Raw genomic sequence first — 26,594 nt, forward strand, 5'->3', positions numbered from 1 at the left:
TCTGTCCCGCGCATGCGCAGGGGCGGCGGTGGCGAGCTTCAGTCGGGCGGCGCTAAGAAGGTCAGTGAACGTCTCATCAGGTGAGCTCACCTGCCGCATTTAGTTGGCCTACTTCTGCCGTGCGGACACCGGAGGCCGCCATGAATACTTCATATCTGATCTGCCCGCCATAACCACCTGTAACTGCACAACAATCTGTCTGTCCTGACTGTTTAACTTGGACACTGTGGAACGTAGCGTTGAACAACATCAGTTTAATAAAACAAATCGCTTTGCAGTGTCATAATAAACGCATGCTATTGTTCGGATACAAATTCAAATTATTACCCTGTGTTTCAACTAAAACATTAGTGTCATTTATTTCACGATGGGGGGGGCTTTTTAAATAACAGCTGAACATTAGCTGGAAATTAAATAAACTGTTTAATGGTAGACACCGCCATCTAGTGTCCGGTTGCTGTAATCGCAGACTGTAAGCAGCCCTACGTCACCCACGTTAGTTCATGTATAGAATAGAAGACAGTATTTGTCATTATAGGAGGTGCTACACAGAGCCACTTAACGCCACAGAAGGGGACAAAAACAAACACAAAAACTACCACAGGGAGTGTAGTCCTCCTCCTTTTATGAGAGAGGAGACAGGCTGTTGTTTTTCTTTTTTAATGACACGTGTTTACTCATAGGTTTTTCCTGTATGATATTTGTGGTGTGCAACTTTAGTTATTATTATTAACAATAGCTCCTTTATTAATGGATTTTTTAACATGTGATCATCTTGTGCTAATTTGGTGTTTGAGAGTCATTCAGTCCAATTAATTTAATTCAAAATACTGTTGAAATGTTACATGCTTGTGTTGCCATGACATTAAAAACAGTACTGCAAGCTTCCTATTTGTGGCCACAGACACATAATGAGACTATCATGGGTATCAGAATGAGTGTTATCCCTTGGTCTCTCACCAGCCGTCAATAATGCCTTGGATTGCTTCATTCCATACCTTGTATAGATCACAAAACAGTTTTTAAGCATTTCAAAGAGCGTTCACCTTCTCAACAGGAATTAGCTTCGTCCCAGGAGCATCAACAGAGCATGTTTAACAAGGCACAGCTTGCAGTTTTTACCCCAAATGCTGTGGATTAGGTCCAGGTCAGGAGGTCGAGACCAGTCCGGCCCCTTTCTGGTGTGCGGACCAGGACCAAATACAGCCCTGGATTAGTGGACAGGGGCCACTGTTTTTGGAGAATACAAAGACTGTTTCTGACTGTGACTCTGTGGAGAGGTACAGAAAGCTTTGTGAGTACTTTAATTCAGATGATTCAACTTAGTATGATCACCAGCTGAAAGGTCAAGAAATGTTCTTCAGCCAGGACACTTTATGCTTTATACTTCAGCAGCCCTTTGGTTCCCCCCTCAGGCACACACAACTTTTGTTGGGTTCTTGACAGTGTCAAAAGGATGGCCAAGCTCCAAAATGGATCAAAATCCTTGCCATTTGACTACAATATAAAGAAAACTAGTGCCACTCCTGCATACCATATCTATGGTATCCTCCAGAGTTCTCGACTCCAAAACCTCTTCAATGTTTCGCCCATTGGTAAGCAGTCAATATTTAATATGCACAAATAATAAGAACAAACCCGAGACTGCATGTCCTCGTACAGGGCGACAACTTCACCGAGCCATGACCCAAAACACATTCTTTCTATTGAACTTGAAATGTGACACTCGAGCAGGTGTGGGTGAAAACACAATCAGAGCAGTGAGGAAACACATACTATCAAATCTGCTGAAGTCACACTCCTTCTGACTTGAGCAACCACTGACCTCAGACCAGCCGCTGATGGTTTCAACATGTTCTCATGAAACAAACCACCTGTAAAGAATACGTACAGCTAACAGTATGGCCACCTGGGAAGCAGGTTTGATGTCAATCGTGTTCTTTGCAGTGGTCATGGCTGAGGCTTTCATGGTCTAAATGTGCTGGATACCTTTTTGTACAATTTCACAGCGCAAAAAAAGGTTATTTAATGTTTTGTTTTTGTTTTTTTGGTCAGCTGTCTGAGCTTTGTGCGACCCGTAACTGAAGGTTGATATCATGATTAGAAGATATAAGTAATAAAATCAAAATAGTCATTCCAACTGAAAAAAACGAACTTAAATCACCATTACTTTTTTAGACTCAAATAATACAGTTGTGTTGCATGATGTGCATTTACAACGATGTGTTTCCTGTGATCGATCATAAGCAAGTTCTAAAAGAGAGAAGAAAAAAAAGAGCATGACTTGTGAACAGACGAAGTAGTGTTTGCATCAGGGGCCACACCTCTGTCCCGCCCCTGCTGGCCCCCACCTCTTCATCCTCCTCCTCCTCTTCATCCCTGCAGTTCCGCGTTGCATTTAAAGTCTCCCCGCGTCCTCCACGTCCGCACACTCGCACCGGGACACGCCATCATGTCGGACCAGGGCGTCTTCGACACCAACGTGGTGACCATGACCCGCTTCGTGATGGAGGAGGGTCGCCGGGCGAAGGGCACCGGCGAGCTGACCACGCTGCTCAACTCCCTGTGCACGGCGGTGAAAGCCATCTCCAGCGCGGTGCGCAAGGCCGGGATCGCTCACCTGTGAGTACAGCAACATCTGTGGTCCCAAAAGCGTCCACGCTGACAGGCACACAAACGTGGGGATCGGTGCAGAGACGGAAGCGCAACTCGACACCTGGCACGCCCACTTTTGGATTGGAACTCTTCTGAAGAGTCTAAGTTGTAGTCATATGTTAGCCATCTCTTGAGTCTCTCGTGACGTCAAGATTATTTTTATTCTCATAGAATACATGCTGTTTAATTCACACATTATTTGAACTAAATAAGAGAGTGACTGGATCGGGGTTCATTTGGACGTACACAAGAAGTAAGGATCAAGCCAATCTATTCTCGTATCAGTTTTTAACTACTGTCTTCCAAATCCCAAAACTTTGTGACTTTTTTTCAAATCCAAAAAGGTAAGGTGGAGGATGATGGATTTGCATTATTCAAAGCATTGAAAATAATTTCTCGATGAAAAGAAGTAAACAAATTGTAAGTATAACATGAAGTAAAATATTTTCCTTGTTCCCATGGAACTTACCAGTGACACCTGTAAAGAACAGATCACTTCAGATAAGCCAATTCAAAAGCAGATTGAATGTGTTCTATGTGCAAGAGTGTGCATCACACCAGGTTGGCTCAGGAATATGGCTGAACAAATGCATTAAGATCACTGGTCTTTTGTGACCTGACATTTTGTTAACTTCATAAATAAATAAAAAAAAATATGAATCTGTATGTAAAATGAGAATTGACATCAGTAAATTAAAGAATGCCTTTGGACATATCCATAAATTAACCAGCTAGAAGTTCTTTTTTTTTTCTAAATCTAAAAGACCAAAATTATCTGTGACTCTCTCTGACTGATCTGTTACCATTTAAACAGTATTTGCATGTGTTAATAAATAATGAGATTAAGTAAACACAACAGTTAAACTGGAAGTATTCTTATTTGTAATACTCCTCATTCTGCCACAACAGCTAATGTAGTGTAAATATAAAGTTATTTAATTTTGTTCATGTAAATGTGTATTTCCTTATTTCCATAAAACGTAACTTTTACTAACCTGTGACCACGATTTGGTTTGTAAGATACAGGTGGCTCAGATGGGTTTGATTTGGCCACTTCATTTGGGAAGTGTTGGACTGTACCTAGTTCACTGACCTCAATTTGATATTGGTCAGTTTATTTTGAAGAGATAGACTTGGGGACGTCACAAGAAAGACCATGGTTTGTGCAGTTATATGAAGGAAAGCCTTGCTGTCTCTGACTTTAAGTAGCTTGGATAGAGAAGCCTGTACTTCATTGTCATGCTCATAATCTGGCATCTTAAACTGTTAAAAGCAAATGACGAATTATAAAATGTGGGATTGAGGAGTGAGTAAAAATAAATAAATGAACTTGGCTGTAACTAAGGGACGTGCGACAGACAGGACAGAACCTGTAGGAATCTAATCTCTTCATTGATATGAAAGAGGAAATGCCTGGGTGAAGCGCCAAAGAAAACACCTTGCTTCATCAATGAAGCAACCCCTGAAAACCCTTCTGTTACCCAAGTCTTTAACAACACTAGCCACACAATAGTTTTTTTCGAATCACTCGGTACATAATGAGAGAAGACCTCTGGAGTATGATAATCTGATTTCCTAGAAATGTCACATTTATACTTGTGTTTTGGCTCGAGACATCAACATTATATTCTATTGTTTTATATTACATTAAATGGCTTTATTATGAACAACCTCTTGACATTGTTGTGTAAAATTGCATTTCAAACTAGTTCAGTGTTTACTCAAATTATTAAAGTTATGAGATGAAAGACTGTCAAATCATCAATACATGTGTGAGTGTGAGTTTAAACCATTGAGAGGACGGAGGCACCACTATTCATACTGTATTATTGCAATGCACTAACTCGCCACTGTGTCACAGACTACTTGTGTGCACCTGAAGGTGTCCATCATTTCCTGCAACGCCATCTGTTGTTTCAAGAGCTTGGCATGATGAAAGAGAACCTGCTCATGGCGGCATACTTGTATGCTGTTTTCAACTTCATGCTGACGCATCATTTTCCCGCAGCTATGGCATCGCGGGCAGCACCAACGTGACGGGCGACCAGGTGAAGAAGCTGGACATCCTGTCCAACGACCTGATCATCAACATGATCAAGTCGTCCTTCACCTCCTGCGTGCTGGTGTCAGAAGAGAACGAGAAGGCAATCATTGTGGAGCCGGAAACACGGGTGAGAGGGGAACCTAGAGAGGGAGCGGGAAGCACAACAAGAAAATCCAGTCGAATTGAGTTGAACTGTCTGGAGGGCTTCTTCTCATGGTAATTGGAGTCAACAATTCCCGTCTCTTTCAGGGTAAATACATTGTCTGTTTTGATCCCCTGGACGGGTCCTCCAACATCGACTGCCTGGTCTCCATCGGGACCATCTTTGCAATCTACAAAAAGGTACTCCAAGATTTGAATTGAATAAATTGAATTAAGTCAGGTGACATCCTGTAGGAGAAGTCACCAGCTCCATCATCAGTCCATCAACTATGGCAACTGTGTGGTTCGCCTCATCCAGACTGCATCAATCTGAGGGACACCACCATCCAGCCCTCCATTACTGACTCCATTAACAGACAAATGGAGCACTACACATGTGGATACTAGCAACACAGTTTCTTCCAGAACTCAAACCTTGTCTGTGATGTTGGTAAATGTTGTTCTGGATGTGAAACCGAACCAGACATTTAACTTCCTTGTGCTGCTTCTCAGGCCACAGATGATGAACCATGTGAGGAAGACGCCCTGCAGCCTGGCAGGCACCTGGTGGCAGCCGGTTACGCCCTCTATGGCAGCGCCACAATGATGGTCATCTCCACGGGTCAGGGCGTCAACGGCTTCATGCTTGACCCCGTAGGTGTCATCCTCTGCATTGTTGACAACGCTCTTGGACTTCACAACCTCATGTTTTCCTCCTCACCAGGCAATCGGTGAGTTCATCCTGGTGGATCGGGACATCAAGATCAAGAAGAAGGGGAAGATCTTCAGCTTGAACGAAGGCTACGCCAAGTACTTTGATCCGGCTGTTACAGAGTACCTGGAGAAGAAGAAGTTTCCTCAGGTGAGGCCCACATGTGTCTATATTGCAGAGAAAATGGAGCTGGAGTATTTGTCTGTGTGCTGAGTTCCAGACTGATATTTTAGGATTTAGATTGTAGATGTACTTGACCCGGCTCTCGTTCACAACAGGACGGCTCTGATCCATACAACGCCCGCTATATCGGCTCCATGGTGGCAGACGTTCACCGGACCCTGATGTACGGAGGAATCTTTTTATACCCCGGAAATACCAAGAGCCCCAAAGGAAAGGTAGGGCTGTCATTGAGTCAGCACACGCTGCACTACTACAGTAGAAGTGATGGTTAATTTTCTGATGAATCATACTTTCTTACAGAAAATAATAGATCTCCTGTGTTTTTAAGTTAATATTCAGCTGACATTTGTGGTGAACATGCAGACAATGTTGGGAATATAATGGGGCGCTGGCAACATCCTTTGCTGCTACTCAGCCCTCAACTCTCTAACAACACATAAGTGTGAAGGGCCAAAAATGATCATAAAACCGATTCGTTTTTATTATGGCTGCTGTCTAGGTCTGTTTGTCTTTTGTGAAAGCACATGTCAAAATGAGACATGGCAATTATTCCCTTACCTCTTGCTCCTCACAGCTGCGTCTGCTGTATGAAGGGAACCCAATGGCCTTCATCATGGAACAGGCGGGTGGAATGGCCTCCACCGGCCTGCAGAACATCCTGGACATTCAGCCTGTGAGCATCCACCAGAAGGCCCCGGTGGCCATGGGCTCGCCCGAGGATGTGCTGGAGTACGTCGCCATCTGCAAGAAACACGCCCTCAAGTGAGACGACGCCTTGGCTCACCAGAAAACACGGACAATAATGACCAAAGATAAAGCTTTGGAGGGGCGACCATCTCCTGACCTCTTGTTGTGCCTTAATATGAATAAACTGGACATGTGAAGGACCAAACACGACCTCGCTGAAACTTGTTTTCCTTGGCAAAAATAAATCCATTATATACAAGTTTGTGTAGTGGATGGTGTTTCATTTGTATCACACAGTGAGGAAGGGTTTGTGGGAAATTTGGAGCAAAACCTGGGTTTCCTCTAGGAGCTCTGCTTTCCTCCTACCGTCCCAAAACATACCTTGATGATTCTAAGGTCTGTGTGAGAGTTGTCTGTCTATATGTGTATAACATTTGAGCATCCACGATGTGGATCAAGCAAGGAGTTCTTAGTATAAATTTGACGCAGGTTCCAGTTTGATTTGTGCTTGAAAATATTAGCATAATAAATAAAAATGTTTATGAATGATATTTGTGGTGAAGTAATCCAGGCCGTGGGCTCTTGTGGTGAAGCTGTCAATCAATGGCAAGCACGAAGTGAGGTCTGTGGTTGGCTGGTCTTGGCTGTATATTGAAGGGCAAGCGCCCAAGTGATGTCTGCCACCGCTGTTGTGGTTTGTGGCAGCTCTGCACCATGTCACACATGCACAATGGGAGAAATAGAGGTAGTTGATCGACATAGGCGCAATACCCATACATCCAATATTTATTTAGTATTTGTTAGTAAATAAATAAAATAAATAGCATCCTCCTATCACTCAACATTTAAATTAATAATTTAAATATGACATCCACAAGCCTTTTCTTATGACTGCTTTGAAGCATAAACAACAGATTGAGGGGAGTGAAAGCACTTCGGCGTCAAGAAAAGGGAGTGATGGAGTGGTTTCCGAACATCAAAGGCAAAATGCATTTGAGTGTAGTGTGAAGCGGAATATTGTTTTAGTCATTCAAGCATAAATAAACTATGATAAATATATTTGGCAGTAGCTGACCTTTAAGTGCAAGTTCAGGACTTTGACCTTTAAAGTTCACTGAGGCACTTTTCAATTTGGGTCTCTATTCCAGATTGTCATGGCACATTGGACCGTTTCTTAGAAGTAACTGTATCATCCAATGCAATATATTTTCTTTATATCATATCATACCCATTTTGTTTGAAAAAGCTTGACTACAGATGAAAACAAAAGACTTTCAAGTGAAACAAATTGTATTGAGTGTTAGGAAAAGGGAACGCAAGACTTTGCAAAAGTGTATGTGATGGTGCTTCTCTACACCTGATGTTCAAATGAGCCTCACTGGAAACACCTGCTCATGACCGAACCAAGATGGCTACAGTGGATAACTTCCTCAACTTGGTCTGAACACTACTTTTTGGTGACCCTGTGATAAATCTTGAGCAGCAGCTCTCCATAGCTGACACTCGACACCCACACACCCCCACACACACACACACAAAGACCCACACACTTCCACTCCACTGCTCTCACAAATAGATCCCCTGGCTCGTCCTCACAGATCTGGGAATGAAAAGCCTTCAGCTGGTTGTAAGGTCGCCCACTCACAGTCAGTCCTCCACGCAGTGAGCACAGTCACGGCTGCCCACCAGCAGAACCGCCATGTCCGACCAGTCCGCCTTCGACACAGACGTCTGGACCTTGACTCGGTTCGTCATGGAGACGGGTCGACAGGCTAAAGGAGCGACCGGGGAGCTGACCCAGCTCATCAACTCCATTCTGACGGCCATCAAGGCCATTTCCTCGGCGGTGCGGAAGGCAGGCCTGGCCCAGCTGTGAGTACACAGATGCCTTATTATGCAACAACAAAAAGTCTGATGCTGCATCCTTGCACGGAGAGGTCAGAGGTCAAGACTAGCTTTCAGTAGGTACATTCCGTGTGGCTCTCTGGCCTTTCACAGCAGTCACGAGTCAAACACACGACTCAAGTCTCTTCCAGAAATATTATACTTTGAGCTTCAGACTAAACTGCACTTCCTTCGCTATAGCATGAGCTGTCTTTAGAAGTAACGGAAGTGAAAGTCTGCCATCCTGAGGGAGAGCCAAACACAACACGCTTCCAGAATTAAAATTGAAACTACTTCAGATGAAATGTGCTAATTATTGCTTAAACCTTATCCTTTATTACCCGCGGGTACAAGCTATTGCTAATATAGACGATGGAATCTTCCTCCACGGTCATGTATCAAGTATCCAAAGAAGGGTCTTAAATACTTCATTAGCACTGTTTTGCAGTGCCTCGCTAGTTTAATACTTATTCAACTGAATAATGAATATAAGACATTTCTCATTAAAACGATGTCAAAATGTATGGACGCTTGGATTCATTTATTTTAAAAGCTGCTAGTTGTACTAAAGAGGAATATTTGAAGATTACTTCCAGTATACCTGAGCTCAGTCACTGTGGATTTAAATCTTTATTGTGTTTCTGTTGAGCAGGTTAACATGCTGAGCCCAGAACCCCTGAACACTGGGTTCAACATTTTGCCTCCCTTGGCAGCAGTGTTTGTTCATGAGCAGACTTAAGTACTGATATCATTTCTTGAGAAATATAAGGCTTCAGTGTGCAGTGGCTTTTCTCAACAGTTTTAATCTTGGTGATACAATACAGTGCTGGATATTGCATTTCACAACTTTGCCATTGTTGACATTGTGGTCGAGAGCCAACTATGGCGGTGAGGAATAAATTGAATGCTCCTGAAACATCTCTATCCCGTAATAATAATAATAATAACAATTATTATTATTATTGTTGTTTGTGCATCTACTGAGGGATGCATTTGTTTGACCATCATCTGAGGTGTGTTTTTAATTTTGTATAAAAGGACAGTTTTAAAAAATCTGTCATATAAAGTTGTAGCTGTACAACTGCAACATAATGCTACACAGGTTTAAAATAATCAAGAATAAGTTGCTTATAACCAATAGATTATGTCATTTGAGGGGAACGGGGTCTGACTTTTATTGATGATGGTAGCACATAGTGCCCATTGTACGTTCCCCAAAGATGGGGAAGCAGCCTAAAACACTAGCTCAACAATAAAAAAAAATGCATTTAGCAAATTGCAGATTTCCTAACTAGGTCTAGTCTTATTTTTTTGAAATAGTGGCAACATAACTCACAGACGCATTCCTTTCATTTGAAGTCCACGAAAAGATCTGGGGCATCAGAGGCCACACTGACATTTTTCAGCCCAGTTCTTCTCTGAAACCGGGCCAACTCTGAGAGAACGGGCCTTTATCCAGAGAACCTAACAAAACAGCGACAACATTCATTGAGCCCACAAGAGGATAATTGGTGCTTGGACATCCTGAAAGTCAATATCTGTGTAACAGGTAGCAGGAAGTTTGGTCAGGTAACAAAACCTGTTTTCTCTCGCAGACAGGGAATCGCTGGCTCTGTGAATGTGACCGGTGATGAGGTGAAGAAGCTGGACGTGCTGTCTAACGCTCTGGTCATCAACATGCTGCAGGCCTCCTATGGTACCTGCTGCATGGTGTCGGAGGAGAACAAGGAGCTCATTGTCACGCCCAAAGACAAGAGGGTATGATCTCTCTGCTCCGGTTAGTTAGTTCAGTTACTGTCCTTCAAAAAGCCCTTCAATACTGGAGAACTTCCTCATACTTGAGGCAACAAACAAAGATGTCACAATGAAGGAAAGCGTGTGTTGCTCCTTCAAAAGCATTTCTGTATGACACACCTTTTGCTCAAGACAGACAGTTATCCAAGTCATATCAAGAATTTCCTTTCCTTTTTACAGCATCACTAACTTTCTATCCAGGGCAAGTATGTGGTGTGTTTCGACCCATTGGATGGCTCCAGTAACATCGACTGTTTGGCCTCAATCGGAACCATATTCGCCATCTACAAGAGGGTCAGTCCAAAAAGTCCCACTAAGAATTTAAGTGATCTTCTGTATTTTTGCTTTAGGATTGTGTCAAAATTCAAGCTTTTTATTTGCCATCTTTCCTCTGTCAGCCAAAAACCCTTGCCCCTCCTACAAAATGATGAAACACGGGCCTTGTGAATAAGCAGATAACAGAATAACTGAGTCAGAACCTGCAGTAGGTCTTGAAGAACACAAGAGGACGGTGTTGTACAAATGTTCCGGCTATTAATAACGCCGAGCAGCTGTTGCCCTCGAGGCCTTTACTGTATATGTGTCGTAATATTGGCCTTGAGGCTGTAGTTTAAAGTTTGAATTAATGTGACGATCAATGATCATTTACACTGCGCCCATCATCTTAACTCCCACTCTCCGTTTTCAGGTGTCCTAACTGTGGTGTTGTCATTCAGTAAAGCGTGCGCTCCTGGAAGTCATAACTGTTCATATTTCTGGGAGCAGATTTCAGACGGAGAGCCGGAGGAGAGAGACGCTCTTCAGCCTGGCACCAACATAGTGTGTGCAGGATACGCTCTGTACGGCAGCGCCACCTTGGTGGCCCTCAGCACTGGTGCAGGCCTCAGCTTCTTCATGCTGGACCCAGTGAGTAGACAAGTCCACCATTGGTGTCGCTCCTCGTGACCCTCACTGTTGTTGTTCTGTACTGTTTGATGTGCATCAGATGGTTTTCTGAAGGAATGCAGACTGTTCAGGCCAGTCAGTTCTTTGTGTTTGTCTCAGGCCATCGGAGAGTTCATCCTGACAGAGAGGAACGTGAAGATCAAGCCAAAGGGGAAAATCTACAGTCTGAACGAAGGCTACGCTAAATACTTTCATCCATCCATCAATGAGTACCTCAAACACAAGAAGTACCCAGAGGTCAGAACACACACACACACCAGTCACACATGCAGAACCTTCAGTGGGGCACACTTGGATCACAGCTGACTGTGGCAGTGTGCTGTGGTGTTGGAGTGAAACTAGGCCAGACTTTCCGGGTCAAAAATCTGGATGTGCTCCTGTGACCATAGGGATTATCCTGACGGGAAACTGTACTCCTGGAGTCCACTGTGCTACAGGAAATGGCTACAGGAAGCCAGTGTCCTCAGATGCTGAGTCTGCACGTTTGCCGAAGTCACGAGTGATGACTCAGCAGCTTGCTGTTCAAATAAATGTAGGCTTTTATGATGATTCAGTGAGACGCATGCTCCTGTCACATCTATTTGCTTGAGTAAAATTATTATTTAAAAGACACCTTTTTTATCTTCACCATCAAAGCTAATACTCAGGGTTACCGCCGTTTAATAGCATCCTCAAGAAGACTAGATCGACTACCAGGATTCCACCTCCACTCTGTCCTTTGAACACTTAGAAGAACACGTGAAGGTTGCTGATTAAGTCCACTTAGCAAGACTTCAACTCACCTCAAAATACCCTTAACCTCTTTAATGTACTTAGGAGGAGTAGTAACTGAACTTTGTCCTGTGTGGAAAGTTGTTTTTGTAAAGAACAATGACTTGCATCAGTCTCTTGTCTTGCCTTCCTTCCATTTTTTCCTCACTGAAATGGCTCTCATGCTGTTGTATTGGCTGGTGCGGGCAGTGTCCCTCACTGTGGCTGAATGATCGACATTTTAAAAAAGCATGTACCATGACAGTGACAGACAAAAATGTTATCTGCTTATATGTGTGCGGGGGGGATCCTAAGTGGTTAAAGCAGGGGTGTCTATCTCATTCACACAAAGAGACCAAATCTTACACAGATCAAAACAAAACATATTTACAGTACTTAACTGGTACTAGGAGGATTAGCTGTGTTTGTACTTCTTCACCAAACACAGCAGACACTCTCCTGGAAGCACAGTGAAATTCTTTTCCTTCCTCATCAGTTTTTCCGTCGCATCCATTTTGTGCTTTGAAGGAGCGTTTGGTCACAAGAATTGTTCAACATCATTTGGAAAAGATCTTGACCAATATGTGGTTTGCAATGAACAATATATATAGAAAGAGAATTAAAAAAAACAACAACAATTATGGTGGATTCAAAATGAAAAATTGCTTTCACACTATCATTTTAGCGAGTTGGTCAGCTGCGACTGACTCCCACAGACACTTGACCTTCTTCACATGAGACATTGACTTATTGACGCCTTAAGTGAAACATTGACTAGTGACTAGCGAAAGCAACCGAATGAAACTAAAGATTAATATTTTATTCTAGAAATGTTCTGCACTGCTTGTATTCACAATCGCACATTTGACTTCTGATATGATTTTACTTTCCTTTATTTCCACGACATAATCATTCTTTGCCTCGAAGCACTCGTATGTGACCAGACGTCTCTCTCTGTGCTGCTTCTGCTGAAGTGTGGGAGGGTCTGTTTTCGGGAAGTGCACCACCATCCAACACACACACGCACAGCCTCCCCCTCCCCCTGGCGATGATAGAGAGTGACTCAGCAGGCACATGACTGCGTGTCATGTGGCACAGGTCTGAACACGACACTGACCTGAGACCTGTTCAAGGTGCAAATCCAACTCCTTACATCAGTAAATGAACTTAAGTCAAACTCAAATCACAGTTTTGATTTAGTGGCATAATACTGGGACGACGAGGAAAAGCCGGAGCTAATAGTCTTCGTTTTTACTCTGCTTACGGTTAAACCTTTACTCATCGTGTCAGCATGCAACATAAAAATCTAAAACTATCTGCAAAAGTGACACTGTTGGACACCACAATCTGTTCCTACTGCGGTACCTAAATCTCAGAAGTAAACACAATTCTATTGAGCTATTCTAATGGACATCTCTTCCCCTCTCTGTAGGATGGCAGCGCCCCCTATGGAGCGAGGTATGTGGGGTCCATGGTGTCGGATGTTCACCGCACCATCACCTACGGAGGAATCTTCATGTATCCGGCTAATGAGAAGAGTCCTAAGGGCAAGGTGAACGTCCTGTATGTGTGTTTGATGCTGGGTTGGCCCACTTGGGAAGTAGGTTAGCTCACCTGTGCGAGGTTGAGGGTTGGAGTCAATGGGTTTCAAACAAGATAAAGAACACTTTCACAGTGTAATATTGAAAGTACAACTGCTGAAGGGGAAATAAGTCACACAAATATGTGCCTATGTTTAAGATCGTAAGGTAGAACAGTTCGTTTTTTTACCCTTCATGGGAAATTCTCTGTTATATGTTGTGGTCTTCATATCGATATGCTGTACGTCAAGCATTCCAATTCTGAGATGAAGTCACAAGGAGTTCTTTGATGCATGTAGGGAGCAAAAGCTGATCCAATCCATCTGACAAGGGAGAGCCATGTCCTGTTCAGATGGAGTGGTGGGTCATAAGGAGCCATCTCAGGAACCAATCTTCAATTCAGCGTTCTTACAATGGGACAAAAAAACAAAACAAAACAGTGAAACTGTCTTCAACTTCTTAAAGATGATCCGGCTCCACCAGCAGATGACTAAGGTAGATTGGTGGAGATGTAAACACATTGATGAAAAACATATCAATAGAAGCTTTCCATCTCTCATAACCTTGGTGTTTGCAAAAGTTGTGAAATTAAATTCCAACACTCAAGTCAAAGACTGTATCCAGCAAGAGTTGTCATGCCAAGTGGACGTGAGTGGGAGGACCAAGTTCAGGCGGAAAAACTTATCTCCCACCAGTTTGCCTCTTCCTTTCCAGCCATTCTGCTGTCACAGTTTCACTTCCCTGAGTCCATCTCCCGTCACCACTTATCACTGCCTGCCCAGACATGCACTGTTGTACATGAACCTCCAATGTATTGATCTAATCTCTCACTTCTAACCATCATTTACCATCAGCTGATCACTATATGACTTGGTTGACCCAGTTTCGATTGTGCCGACACCAGATCCTCTACTGTAGCGCAAAGTCCCACACAAAGTAGTTTGGCACCAAAACATGATCTCAGTTTAGTTATTCATTGATGAATCCCGGCTGCTGTGCTTGTCAGTGCATTACGAAAACACAACAACCAGCAGTGACGCAACACCAGCCGAGGTGTTGTTTTGCTGGACAACAAACTGGGAGTGTGCTGTAACCGGATCTGTTTTCCCTGGGAGATAAATAAAACTCACAGACGCTGGCGAGGAACCGGCTCTCTGATCCTGGAATTCCTCCTCCACTAGTTCAGCTTAACCAGTTGTTGCATATCAGATTGTGTCCAGCTGAACCTGTACATACAGACGGTCCTTTGTTTTGCAGTTCTGAGCTACACCGGCGGTCAACAACAGCCTTATTATCTAACTGTTATCAAAGAGGTCAAGCCACGTTCCTGAGGAGGGTTCACGGTAAACATAGTCACGCTCAACCAAACAAGCTAGTATTGAAGCCACAGGTTACTGTTTCATAGTGGTGGGCACATGCAGCACAAGGTACACAAATAATACACGAAAGACTGCTACATTTCAAAGCAAGAGAGTTGTGGGATGCAAGTTGGAAAAGAGGTACCAAGGGAAAATAGATATTTGTGTTTATGTATATAGGTTACAGGAGGGAACTAGCTATTTTGATGACAGACAAAGATGTATGGAGTAGATCCAAAAATAAGGACAAAACTGAACATTGGCAAAAAGCAGACAGAAGACATGCAGGCCCACAGACTGACACTCTCTAAAAATGAACCACAAAATACTTTAGCCTCTAAAATACTTATGTTTTTAAACAAGCTCAGTGTTTAGAATGCTAACAGCCGCGTCCTCATGATACGAATGTCACAAAACGAATCACTACCAACGGCGCTCCACAGCCTTGATCTCGTGCTCAGTGCCTGTGTAGTAAAGTCAAACCAGATGTGCTGCATTCATTCCCCGACCCTCTGACGGCACGGTGTTTCCCCCACTCACTAGAGCTTCCTAAAATATCATTTTAAGGTCTGTTTGCATATGAGAGTTGATGTCTCGGAGTTCATCTTTTCAGCTCTATCTTGGTGGTTGCACTTCTGCTTCTTGTTTTCACTGAGTTGAGAATAGGCCAGACAGAGCATTAGTTAACACAGAAACTTAAAACCACCCACTTCTACATTCCTGGTGAATTTGGCCTCTTTTGGCTTTCCATTTCTATAAAGCGGAATTAAAACAAAAAGCCATTTTGCGTTTCATCCGGCCGACTTCTGCTACCGCTTTCTCTCTTGGACGACCTCTTTGTTTGTGTCGTTGAAGCTGCGTCTCCTGTACGAGTGCAACCCCATCGCCTTCCTGATTGAGCAGGCGGGCGGACTGGCGACCACTGGGACTCAGAGGATTCTGGAGGTCCAGCCTGAGGGGCTCCACCAGAGGGTGCCCTTCGTGGTCGGCTCCCCGGAGGACGTCAACGAGTACCTGTCCTTCGTCAAGAAGTACCAGTGATTCCGAGCGATCCAGTTATACTTTTCTACATTCACATTATGGCTAATCTAAAAAAAACATGTCCTTCAATTGTTCAAATAAAAATTAAAATGAATTTCGAGTTGTCATTGTTGGTTTGCAGCATGCGCAACTCAGGAGAGTTTCATCGACTCGCATGTTAAATTGGTCAGAGTGATATATCATCGTGGTGAAGACTCCAAAAACCTGTTACAATGATAAATATCTAGCATGAGATATGCAGCAGAGAAAAAGTTGCAACCATTTTCTGGGGTACGTAGGGGGCCCTAGGATGGTTTCCCAAAACCTCACAAAGAACAAAGGACTTTTCCTCATTGGTGAGAGGTGGTGGAGGCGTCTGGGCATCGGAATAAGATGCCTCTTGTGAGCTCTGTGGTGAGATTTCCCGGGCATATCCAACTGAGAAAAGCCCATTGAGCAGACCTAGGATATGCTGGAGATATCATGTCTCTCGTCTGAGTTGGGGATGCCTCGGATGAGCAGAACTTCTATGGGATTAAGGGAGTGCTGGGCCTCTTTCCTAGGCACAGAATGGACGAAAGGTGTTCCACACACAACTCAATGGCCAAATGAAAAAGGAAGTAGAGCTGAGTGTCAGTGCATAAAATGGTGTTTTACATACAGTGTTGCTTATGTTTTGTTATGTTTTTTGAACGCTAGTCATCATCAAAGTTTTTTTTTAACATAAAATGCAGTGTATAAATGAAGCCCTGACATGCCACATGTGAACAAAGGTGAGTGCACCTGAAACCTAATGACTGTTTGCCTTGGCAGCATTGACTGTGTTTGAACATTTGTGATAACTTCCAATGAGTGTTGAAGCACTCATGTTAGTCCTTCAGCCACATTAGAGTGTTTCCAAGCGTCATCAGGTCAGGACTTTGACTAGGCCACTTCATTTTGTTTTTCCTCATCCATTCAGAGGTGGACTTGTTGGCACATTGTCCTGCTGCAGGAGCCATGTTCGCATCAGCTCGAGGTCACGACCAGATGGACATTCTTCTTCAGGATGTTTTGGCAGACAGCACATTTCATGGTTTCATTTACCACAGCAGGTGCCTCAGGTCCAGAAGACACCCTTACCATGACTCTGCCACCACCATGTTTCTCTGTTGTATTGTCTGAAACATTATTTTTACCTCAGATGTGACTCCGAAGTTGTTTCAAGTCAGCAAACCGTGATATCATTGGTGGGAGTGTCATATCCTCCGTTTACAAAACCAGAAGGAAGTGGAGGAAGTAGTGGAAATGATATCAAATTAAAAATGTTTTGTTTGCTCTGGTGTGAGACTCAGACAACAGTCACGTCTGCACAATATACCAGCCTACACACACACACACTTGCTACAGATCAGGTGCGTCCTACGTGATCGTCTTCTGTTGTGTCTCCTAATCTTTAAAAGTTGTTGCATGCTAGACTGTTGGATGAAAACACAGAGTCCCAGGAAAGCAACAAACGTTTTCAAAATATTGGAGCGGCTTGTTATTTGGATAGTGTGTTGTTTGCTTTCGCCTGAGAGACACTATATAGCGGCCTCCCACTTTAGTTCCACTGAATCTTGCATGAACGCAGGATGATTTGATAGAACGCGCTGAGGTTCTGAGAATCTCAAATGGCGCAGGTACCAGAATCAGAACTGTGCTAGTGTGAGCAGATTTGGGGAGCAGGAATACTCGACAAGGTTCACCTCTTTTCAGTCCTCTCTCTGATTTGGGTTATTATTATAAGATATATTTGGTAAGTTTCCATTTCCATATTCTGTTGTCTGTACTGCACAATTTGGTGTGTTTATTTTGACATGTTGCGAGACACACGTCGACATGTGAGCCTCAATTCTCATTTAAAGATTAGCTGCTGTTGTTATGAACGTCACAGTTCCAGCGTCTCTTGTGACTTCGCTGTGGTCTCTTCAGGCCCCTTGTGAATCAACACCTTTGTCGGCCCCTAATCCTGTAGGCAGCATGCAGTACCAGACTGCTGAAGCTCAGCTGTTTCGTCTCATCTGACTTGGCCCCTTAAGACATTCAGAGCGTCTGTTTAACATGTTACACTTCAGATTATTTCTCACTAACTCTAATTTATTCATACGCAGAAACATTTTAACTGATATATGCTTCATGCTAGCAGTGCTATCCAAAGCTTATTGTGGAAAGCGCCTTCAAAACATTCATAAAACCATGTTGTAACAGTGTAAGTCGTCAGAATGTTCTTGCATAAGAACTAATGTGAAATCTTTATGGTTATTAGAAAACTATATTTTGAATTATTTTAAGAGTTACTTCATTTTAAAAATCACAAAAGTTCCACCTGGAGTTTTACTATTTTTATTGATCACATGAAAAGTACAAAAACAAATCATTTACAAGAGGCATGTTTAACTCCTTCCCACTCACCAAGTCGCGCACACACATATTTACAGGGAGCCGCTTAAAATCTTTTCACACAAATAAAGTGACATAAAATCAAACAGCATGGCCTCATTTCCCTAAAAACAGCGGATAAAAAAATGAAAATAAAACAGACACCGCAGAATCTCCTGTCAATGTGTTCCACTGAGTGCGTGCAAAGCATCGTGTTGAAGCTATTGCAAGAATGAAAAAAAAAACTAGACGCAGTCTAGACCAGAGGGTAGCTGGCAGCCGTTGCAATGCCACAGTGGTTCTTTCGGTCTTTGGCCATCAGGATGTAACCATCTTGACCCCAGTTTTCACTCCAGCTGCAACAGAAAATATATTAGTTTACTGGATCCCTACTCCAACGGGTTCCTTCCTCAGATATTAGATGATCATCTTTCACCGTTTCAGATCCAAAAAGATGGCATGTCACTGACCTGTTCTTCACAATCCAGTACTTCTTGCCATCAACATCCTCGCCCTCAAAGCCGTACCCAACCACCAGCACGCCGTGGTCTAGTTCCTCACTGCTGCAGTCCTTCTCGTAGTAGATTCCTAAAAACCACGAGTCAGCCAAACATGAACTTTAAAACACTCAATTCTAAAAATGTAGATTTGACAAACCTGATTTGTAGAACTGGAACGATTCGTGCCCGGCGTCAATGGCGACCGATACAGGTCCGACGGTGGCCACGGCCTTCATCAGCGAGCGCTCCTTGCCTTTGGGGATGTCCACCATTCCGGTGTCGTTGGCGGAGTTGTACTTGGGGTCGTAGTGGCACGGCTGGTCATCCTGGACCGGAGCAACCGTGGACTTTAGACTACAACCAGCAACCCAACACTAGCCCCACTGGAGATATACGCACAGTTCCCAGGTAGGGGTACGAGTCCTCGGAGTCCAGGCCTCCGTTGTCCAGCACGTACTGGAAGGCCTGGTCCATCAGGCCTCCATTGCATCCCTCGTTTCCTTCAGGTCTGGAGCAGTCCACCAGGTTCTGTTCGCTCAGAGACACCAGCGTACCAGTCTTCCTGGCGACCTGACCCTCCAAAGATCCAGTGGTGCTGAAGGCCCAGCAGGAACCACACTGACCCTGCAGGAAGAGGAGAAGAAGACGCCGTCAGACACTAACCAGGACACAGAACCTGCGGAACTGGCTTTTATGGTACAAAAAGTTCCATAAAAGCCTCATGTTTAGTTGAAACTCAGGTTCTGATTTCAGTTGCACGCACTGATGTTCATCATCTGTTCTGTCTAACCATCTGTGTTGGAACCACACAGAGTCCTGAGGGAATCTCAGATAAGGGAGGACCATTTGGCTAGTAGTAGCAAGCACAATCTACTTCAAATACCTGTTGTCAAATATTGTGTTAAAAAGTCATGGCTGGTTATCAACCATGTTTGGTTGTCCATTGACAGTAAAGCCAACAATATGATGCCTGGTTGCAGTTTGCAGTGCTCAAGATCAGGAAAAGCCTACATTCTTCGACACGTTTGGCTCTGACATACAGTCAAAGAGCAGCAAGGCCAGTAGCACAGTGCAGAGCGTAGGGACAGCACACGTGTGTGGCAAAGATAACAGCAGCCAAACTCGGACATGTTATCTTCTCGTCTGAGCGAAACATTTACTTTAGCGCCTGGTGAGGGCTTGTTTTGAGACAAAAAATGAAGGAGAAGCAAAGGAGAGCTTTGCACCGTCCACTTCAGCTTCAGTTCCCCTTCCGATACACAACGAAAATAAAATATGAGACAGGGCGAGTTCATCTCTGGAACCTCACCCTAGACTACCTCAAATTCACTCCTTGTCAAGATACTGTACATAAAAGCTTTATATAATAAAGATCATTTCAATTTGCCTCACAAGTCAAGTGAACTCTGGCAGAATAAACCCTGAAGCTCCATCTCAGCTGTTTGTCAAAACAAACCACTTGAAAGTAAAACCGTTGGTGCAGTTTCAATTCTCTGGAAGACACTATCCACAGCTGCCAAAAGACACTGCATCCTCTTGACTCCCAGATAAACAAAGTTACCTGATCCTTGACTGGGGTGACCAATCCCTTCTCCCTCCAGTCCACAGAGCGGGGCAGCTCCACAAAGTTGGGCTCCAGGAACATGGAGCTCTTGACCTTGTGCACTTTTTTGGCCTTGTAACCATTCATCATCTGCCTGAACTCTTCATGAGGCTGGAAGGAACAGTAACAACACGGAGCCATCAGACATGGTCAGCTATGTCACTCTGTCAGTGAAGAGACTCTAACCATGTCTCCGAAGTGGTTCATGCCCAGACGGTAGGTGTGTTTGCCCATGGTGTGCTCCAGGTTGTGCAGCTCAATCTTCTTCAGGTTCTTCTCCCACACCATCCTCCTCCAGGTCTCCTCTCTCTGGGAATGAAAGCATCTTTGTTAGTGATTGTAGGGAACTAAAGAAAGAGAAGGGTGATAACAGCAGCCACACCTCATGGTATTTTTTACTGTGCCAGCTCTTCCACATGTCCCAGTGGTCATCAAGTTCCGGGTCCAGTGGAGGAGCCGAGGCTGCGGTGCTCAGGCCGACGGCCAGGATCGCAAGAAGCAGCATATTTGATCCTTCAGATGGAAGAACAAACAGGAAGAGTGAGTCACCATTTTTATACCTTTCAATTATTCAACTTGAGAATGGACGGCTGTGAGCACTTCATCTTTACACTACGACACTTTTGCACCTTTTATTGTTAGAATTTCCCAAGGAAAATTGGAGTGTGTCAGTGTCAAGGATAATGTTTTACGGTGACAATAAAAATGCTGGTTTGACAACTACAATAACTCAAAGGACAATGCGTTGTGTGTCTCAGGAATTTACTAAATCAATGTAATATTAGCCTTTATGAATCAATCAGTATAATGGATTTAAATGGCTGATAGAATTTTTTTTTTCATTTATGTTTTTTTTGTAATTGTATTTTTAGCCATTTTATTTTTATTATTATTATTATATTTTATGCATTGTGAGTTGTGAAAAAAAAGGGGAAAAAGACATTTTACTTTGCAAGTCATCACTCTGAGAAGCGCATCTGCCTTTTTGTATAATATACACACAAAATGATTGTGTCTTGTCGCTCATTAATTTGGGTCTTTTGTATTGAATGACTATTAATACCCAATAAAATATTCTGAATATAATGACTGATATTAAAAACGGGACGGCGATATCGCCTACAGAATCTAAATTATAATGGGTGGGACATCACTTTGAATTCTGAAGAAAGGGATGACTCGGCTGTTATCAATAGACCTCACCAGGCTGTAAGATGCGTCTAAAACAACAAATGAATTATTCATACAGAGGGTTATTAGGGCAAGCAGGATGTGTTTAGGTTCCAACTTGAGAAAAATAAAACTTGAACAAGCCCAAAACAGGAGCCGTTTCAGAGTCTCTCCTCATGTTTACGCTGCTAAGGAATACATTACAGTAGAGTGTCTTTTGCTTCCCTCAATGTAGCCTGTCGGATGCACAGTAATGTTAAAGATCAGCATTGAAAACATACATAAAGAAACAACATACTGTAGAAACAAACACTTCTCTCGACGAAAGGAACCATATAAATTGCGCGTTATATTTTAAAAAGAGTTTGAATTATACAGATATGTTCATATGGTTCAAACAAGAAATCTTCATGAAGCGCGTCTCAGTTTTAACTTTCAGACACCGTTTGCATATAACAGCGAGAAAAAGAAGAACTATGTCACGCAAAGCCTCATCTCCTGGTCATGCAGAAAAAACGCCTAGTAACTAGCGCATTCTCCGGTGGGGGGAAGAGAGAAGGTCAACCACTTCTCCGCTTGGAAAGCTACTTTTCGTTTTGAATGGCTCCATAACTTGGGAATGAGTCGGCCATGTTCGGGAATCCAACTTGGACCGATCCCAACAATAAAGCCGAGGCTGCTTTGTGTTGAGCAGAGTCATGTGACCTTCCAGCCTTGGGGAAACCTGCTACACGACTAGGAAAACCGAGGAATAAACGCTAGACTCATGAGACATCGAACGTTTTCCCGTGATGGTGTATCGAGACAAACGCGATTATCGCGGCAGTTTATTCAGTTGTAGCCTCGTAAACAACCTGCAATGGCCTTTCCAGCCGCGACGACCAACAAGGCTAGCCGAGCGAGGCTAAAGCAATCCCTCCACCAAAACAGCTTGACTGTCAATCCTTTGTGTCAAATATATAAAGAAAAATACCACAATCCCTTCTGTGATAATAGATTTAAATAAACAGCCATGACTCATTGAATCCAGCTGGAACCTTAAATCCATAAGTAAACACACAGAACCGACGGATTTGTTTATGAAAAAAGCATTGTATTAAATATTGGACAAAGAAGCACCAATACTTACTGTACACTCGTCTAGGAAGGAGAAGAAAGGAGAAATAGCGTCCAGTCACGGTACACAAAGTTTATAAGGGCTGTGAGTGGCAGCTGAAAAACCCGCCCATGTGCTATCTGATTGGCCGCCTCGTCTGCTGTCGGCTTTGTTCCCGCCCCAAAGTGGGTGATGTCATCCCTGGAGGCACGTGATTCCTCCCATCTGGAATGGTGTTTGCTCAGTCAGAAGTTTGGACTGTTGTTGCGAAAACAGAAGAGAACGACAAGTGGCCGTGCTGCCTCTGCTAACTATGTACCTAGTTTTAGTGAATACAGTTTGTAAGCTTATAAAGTAAAATTAAAAAGAAGCCTCAGCACAACGCCACCAAAAGCAGGAATAAATAAAATCTGCGATTGTTATTACTTTTTTTTTTTTTTTTAGAAAAATACAAGGATATTATTTCAGAGCGAAAAGACAATAATTATATATGAAGGAACTATTAGTTTGTGATTCATTTAGGCAATTCTGGTTATACTTTACATCTTATTTATATTTACAGTATTGTTCCTTGTTTATATATATATATATATATATATATATATATATATATATATATATATATATATATATATATATATATATATATATATAGAGAGAGAGAGAGAGAGAGAGAGAGAGAGAGAGATTCATGTTCAGCTGCAAACTCAGATTTCACAGATATCTACTTGTTGACTACAGTTACTGTAGCTTTACTGTTATATCATACATTTGATATTGCAACCAGGGAGCTGAATGTAGGATTTTGACCTGTATCTCTTTTGTAACGCATGTTTTTTTTTTTTTTTAACTAATCAGTTATTTAATCCTCGCCTGCTGTGGTCACGCTCCTCACATCAATACTCAGTCGTGACTGTGAATTCCTCAAAATGAGTTGGGAGGGTTCATCAGATGCACCGCTGAAACCAGGAAGTGCTGGTGAAAAACAATCAGCTGTTGCCAGCATGAACAAGGCCAGTATTTCCCTGCACAAGCAGCGAATGAGAAAGAACAAAAACATGATCTACATATTCTTTATTTGGTGCGTTTTATGTACCCACCATCAAAAAATCCCCACCACATGTTGAGATGCTTCCGTTTTTCTTTCGCTCTGAGAACAATTAAATTGGTGCGTCAAATATTCATGCGTCAAAACCCAAGTGCGTGTGTGACTTCACCTTTGATATTTCTGGGGAAGCTGTGGACACCAAACCATTTCTGCTTTTGGTTAGAATTGACTCAAACAGTCAAAAAGAATGAAAAAAAATGAAATAAAATATTAAATTCATTAATTTTAATTGGATAAAATCAGAATATTAAAATTTTGCTTTCCAATGCACCATGCATTTTGACAGTTCTGTCCACAGTTGGTCACCCTTTGTGCAAAATAACAAAAATTGTAGCGTCTCAGATGCAACTGGATTTTAGTCACCAACACAAAGTAACCATCAATGACATGTGAGCATCGAAATTCAAAAAGGAAGAAAGAAGGAACGGATTAAAGCCTTGCTCAGAAAAGAGTGTCGCTGCATTTGAGGCGGGGGTTTGGGTCCTAGAATTGGATCGGGGGAGGTGAAGAGGAAGGCATGACTGTGCATTCCTTCTATTGTAGTACAACATACTGAGGTCACAGACTCTCCAGAAGGACTGTGATGTGTCTGGTTTCATTTCATTTTCATCCAAACAATGTGACAAAATCTGCGACTCAGAAATAATACAAAATTTAAAGAGGCTCTCACCTGTCCCTCCCTTCAAAATATCCCTGTATCCCAGACTCGAGTTGAGTGACTTGACTCAAGTCTGGCTTCACTTGCCTGATCGAGGACTCGCCACTCGCTTGGTAAAAGACTCGACTTGGACTAGCCGCTCATGACTTGAGACTTACCTGGGACTTGACAAATGACTTGACAAGTCATTGTTTTCTCTGTTTTTATGTGAATTATTAAAAATATTCCTCATTCTTTACCATGAAAATAGCTAGCATCCCACTTCCATGAGCCAACAGGGACTGGAGCTTACTGCCGGTTTGCCTGAATACAGAATCGTCCCATTTTTAAAGTCAAAATGAAGCGTCCCCTAATTGATCTGAACAACTTCAGATTGTGATTTGTTCCGTATTAGGCGACACTCTCACCACTGGTCAGGTGAAGAAACTGAGAAGAAGAAAAAAAAGTGTTTCAGTCTTCCGCACACACGGATCCAGCGGTCTGACTATTGGGGTCTGAACTGGACGGAAAGTCACAATACCAAGAGAGACACATGAGCTTTATCGATCCCTCAAAGAAAGCATCAATACTCATATACGTTCTATGAATACACACTCATATACAGGCTGACAGTTGCATTTTAATTGTTTGTACTGTCATTGTTAACTCGGCACTCATGTTTTTGTTGTTGTTTATGTGCATTTCTTTTTTGTTCGTGTTATTTTTGTGTTTTTTTTTTTGTTATTTATGTTGTATTTTACACATTGTTCAATGTTGTATATGTCACCACATGGGCCGCAGAGTAATATTTCAATCCACTATATGCAATGCATATGGCAGAATTGATAATAAATCTTACCTTACCTCAGCATCTTCAAATAAGTAATTTGATTTTAATACCGATATACGAGAGCGTACTTCATGTATGTGAAGATGACCTATTTTACACATTTATTTTCAATATTTTAGATAACTATACACCTAAACTTACATTCAGCAAATCACTTTTTTCTATAGTGACAGATTGCCTCGCCTCAGTTCTGTTATGCAAATTGATCCACAACAGTCGCTAACTATCAAATCTCATGCCACCAGCTGAGATCCACGCTCCCGAGCTCCGTTGACAACTATCAGTTCTGAAGCTACCTGCTTAGCTAATGTCAGGCGCGGCAGGTGGAAGTAGAACAGAGCTCCGGCTGTGGTTTGTTTATCAAGAGTTTGAGACTGTTCTCACGTTCGATACGATTGATGTGGATACACCAGCGTCTCACACACACACACACGGAACAGTGTCTTCAAAACAAAGAGCTCAACTCTTTACTGAAGTTGATGAGTGTGTTTGGGCAAATGACTTGAAAAAGGAAGGTTAGCATAGAATAATACTCCTTGAAACAGTACAAGGGTGTCAATCTTCTCAGGCTAAATAATGTAAAAACAGAAATTCCACCTCACCTTCTCCCCTTGGGTGTTCAAACCTGCGTGTGAGGTTTCAATTCCACCCAATAGCTGTCTTTAGGAGACGCTTTTCTCTCGTCTTTAGAAATAATAGCATGAAAGACGGCTATGCTAGCTTACGGTTAGCATTACAGGCCACAGCGTGTTTAAGGCATGTTGAAGTTTTAGTTTTACATTCATGAGGCTTCTCAAATTACTGATATATTTCCTGAAAGATGTTCTGATCTGTTGGCAGATGAGTTACATTTCAGTTTCGAGTTTGTTAGCTGCAGGTTAGCTAGCAGTCAGCTGCAACTTTAGGGCTATGGGCTATGAAGCCTAGTGCTAATGTATAGCTTTCTTACTTCCTTTCTTAGCCATCAGACCCTTTACTGCCCGGCATTTATCAGGTTTGTGTGGAGTCACGATGTACACGTAGTTTCCAGCATCTAGCGCTGAGTCGCCAGAGGTGTGAAGCTCACCACCTGCTGAGCCACCCCTTCTGTTCACATCGCGGATTTCTGAGACAAAAGAGCCTCGTCTCGAGACAGAACCCCTTGTGTGAAAGCACCCTTAAATGATAGATAACTCTCATGGTTGCACCATTGAAGTATTTTTGCTCATGCGAATAAAAGTGTAGCACTTTAACATGGTTGTCTTCCAGTTTATTCAAATGCAATGACGAGACTTGTCTTGACTTGACACTCTAGAAAAATATCCCGACTTGCATGAGACTTGCACATGTGTGACTTACTTGCACTTGTGAAATATGTACAGGTAAATAGCTTCAGACAAAGGTGTTGGGTAAAAAAACAACTTCAAAATATAATGCCATGCATTGGCAGCTGAGTTTTCAATGTAGGCAAAACACCTACGAAGCTGCGACCAACAAA

At 42.8% G+C, this 26,594-nt stretch overlaps 3 protein-coding genes across 3 annotated transcripts; 2 read left to right on the plus strand and 1 right to left on the minus strand.

Moving 5' to 3' along the window:
• The first annotated feature begins 2,396 nt into the window (after positions 1–2,396).
• On the plus strand, positions 2,397–6,681 carry fbp1a (fructose-1,6-bisphosphatase 1a). Its single transcript, XM_053870452.1, has 7 exons — positions 2,397–2,622; positions 4,664–4,826; positions 4,949–5,041; positions 5,354–5,494; positions 5,565–5,702; positions 5,831–5,950; positions 6,310–6,681. Exons 1-7 carry the CDS (start codon positions 2,453–2,455, stop codon positions 6,499–6,501), a joined length of 1,017 nt encoding a protein of 338 aa, XP_053726427.1. The 5' UTR covers positions 2,397–2,452; the 3' UTR covers positions 6,502–6,681.
• A 1,362-nt stretch (positions 6,682–8,043) lies between these two features.
• Positions 8,044–15,826, plus strand: fbp2 (fructose-1,6-bisphosphatase 2). Its single transcript, XM_053870110.1, has 7 exons — positions 8,044–8,294; positions 9,902–10,064; positions 10,302–10,394; positions 10,866–11,006; positions 11,145–11,282; positions 13,228–13,347; positions 15,589–15,826. The coding sequence occupies exons 1-7, from the start codon at positions 8,122–8,124 to the stop codon at positions 15,772–15,774; spliced, it is 1,014 nt and encodes a 337-aa protein (XP_053726085.1). The 5' UTR covers positions 8,044–8,121; the 3' UTR covers positions 15,775–15,826.
• Positions 15,827–18,101: 2,275 nt separating this feature from the next.
• Positions 18,102–22,672, minus strand: ctsla (cathepsin La). Its single transcript, XM_053870111.1, has 8 exons — positions 22,556–22,672; positions 20,639–20,769; positions 20,443–20,565; positions 20,215–20,367; positions 19,053–19,277; positions 18,811–18,979; positions 18,624–18,741; positions 18,102–18,509 (listed from the first exon to the last, which is right to left on the minus strand). Exons 2-8 carry the CDS (start codon positions 20,759–20,761, stop codon positions 18,410–18,412), a joined length of 1,011 nt encoding a protein of 336 aa, XP_053726086.1. The 5' UTR covers positions 20,762–20,769; positions 22,556–22,672; the 3' UTR covers positions 18,102–18,409.
• Positions 22,673–26,594: the final 3,922 nt, after the last annotated feature.

This window comes from Synchiropus splendidus, chromosome 7 (assembly GCF_027744825.2).
Source record: "Synchiropus splendidus isolate RoL2022-P1 chromosome 7, RoL_Sspl_1.0, whole genome shotgun sequence".
Taxonomy (NCBI): domain Eukaryota; kingdom Metazoa; phylum Chordata; class Actinopteri; order Syngnathiformes; family Callionymidae; genus Synchiropus; species Synchiropus splendidus.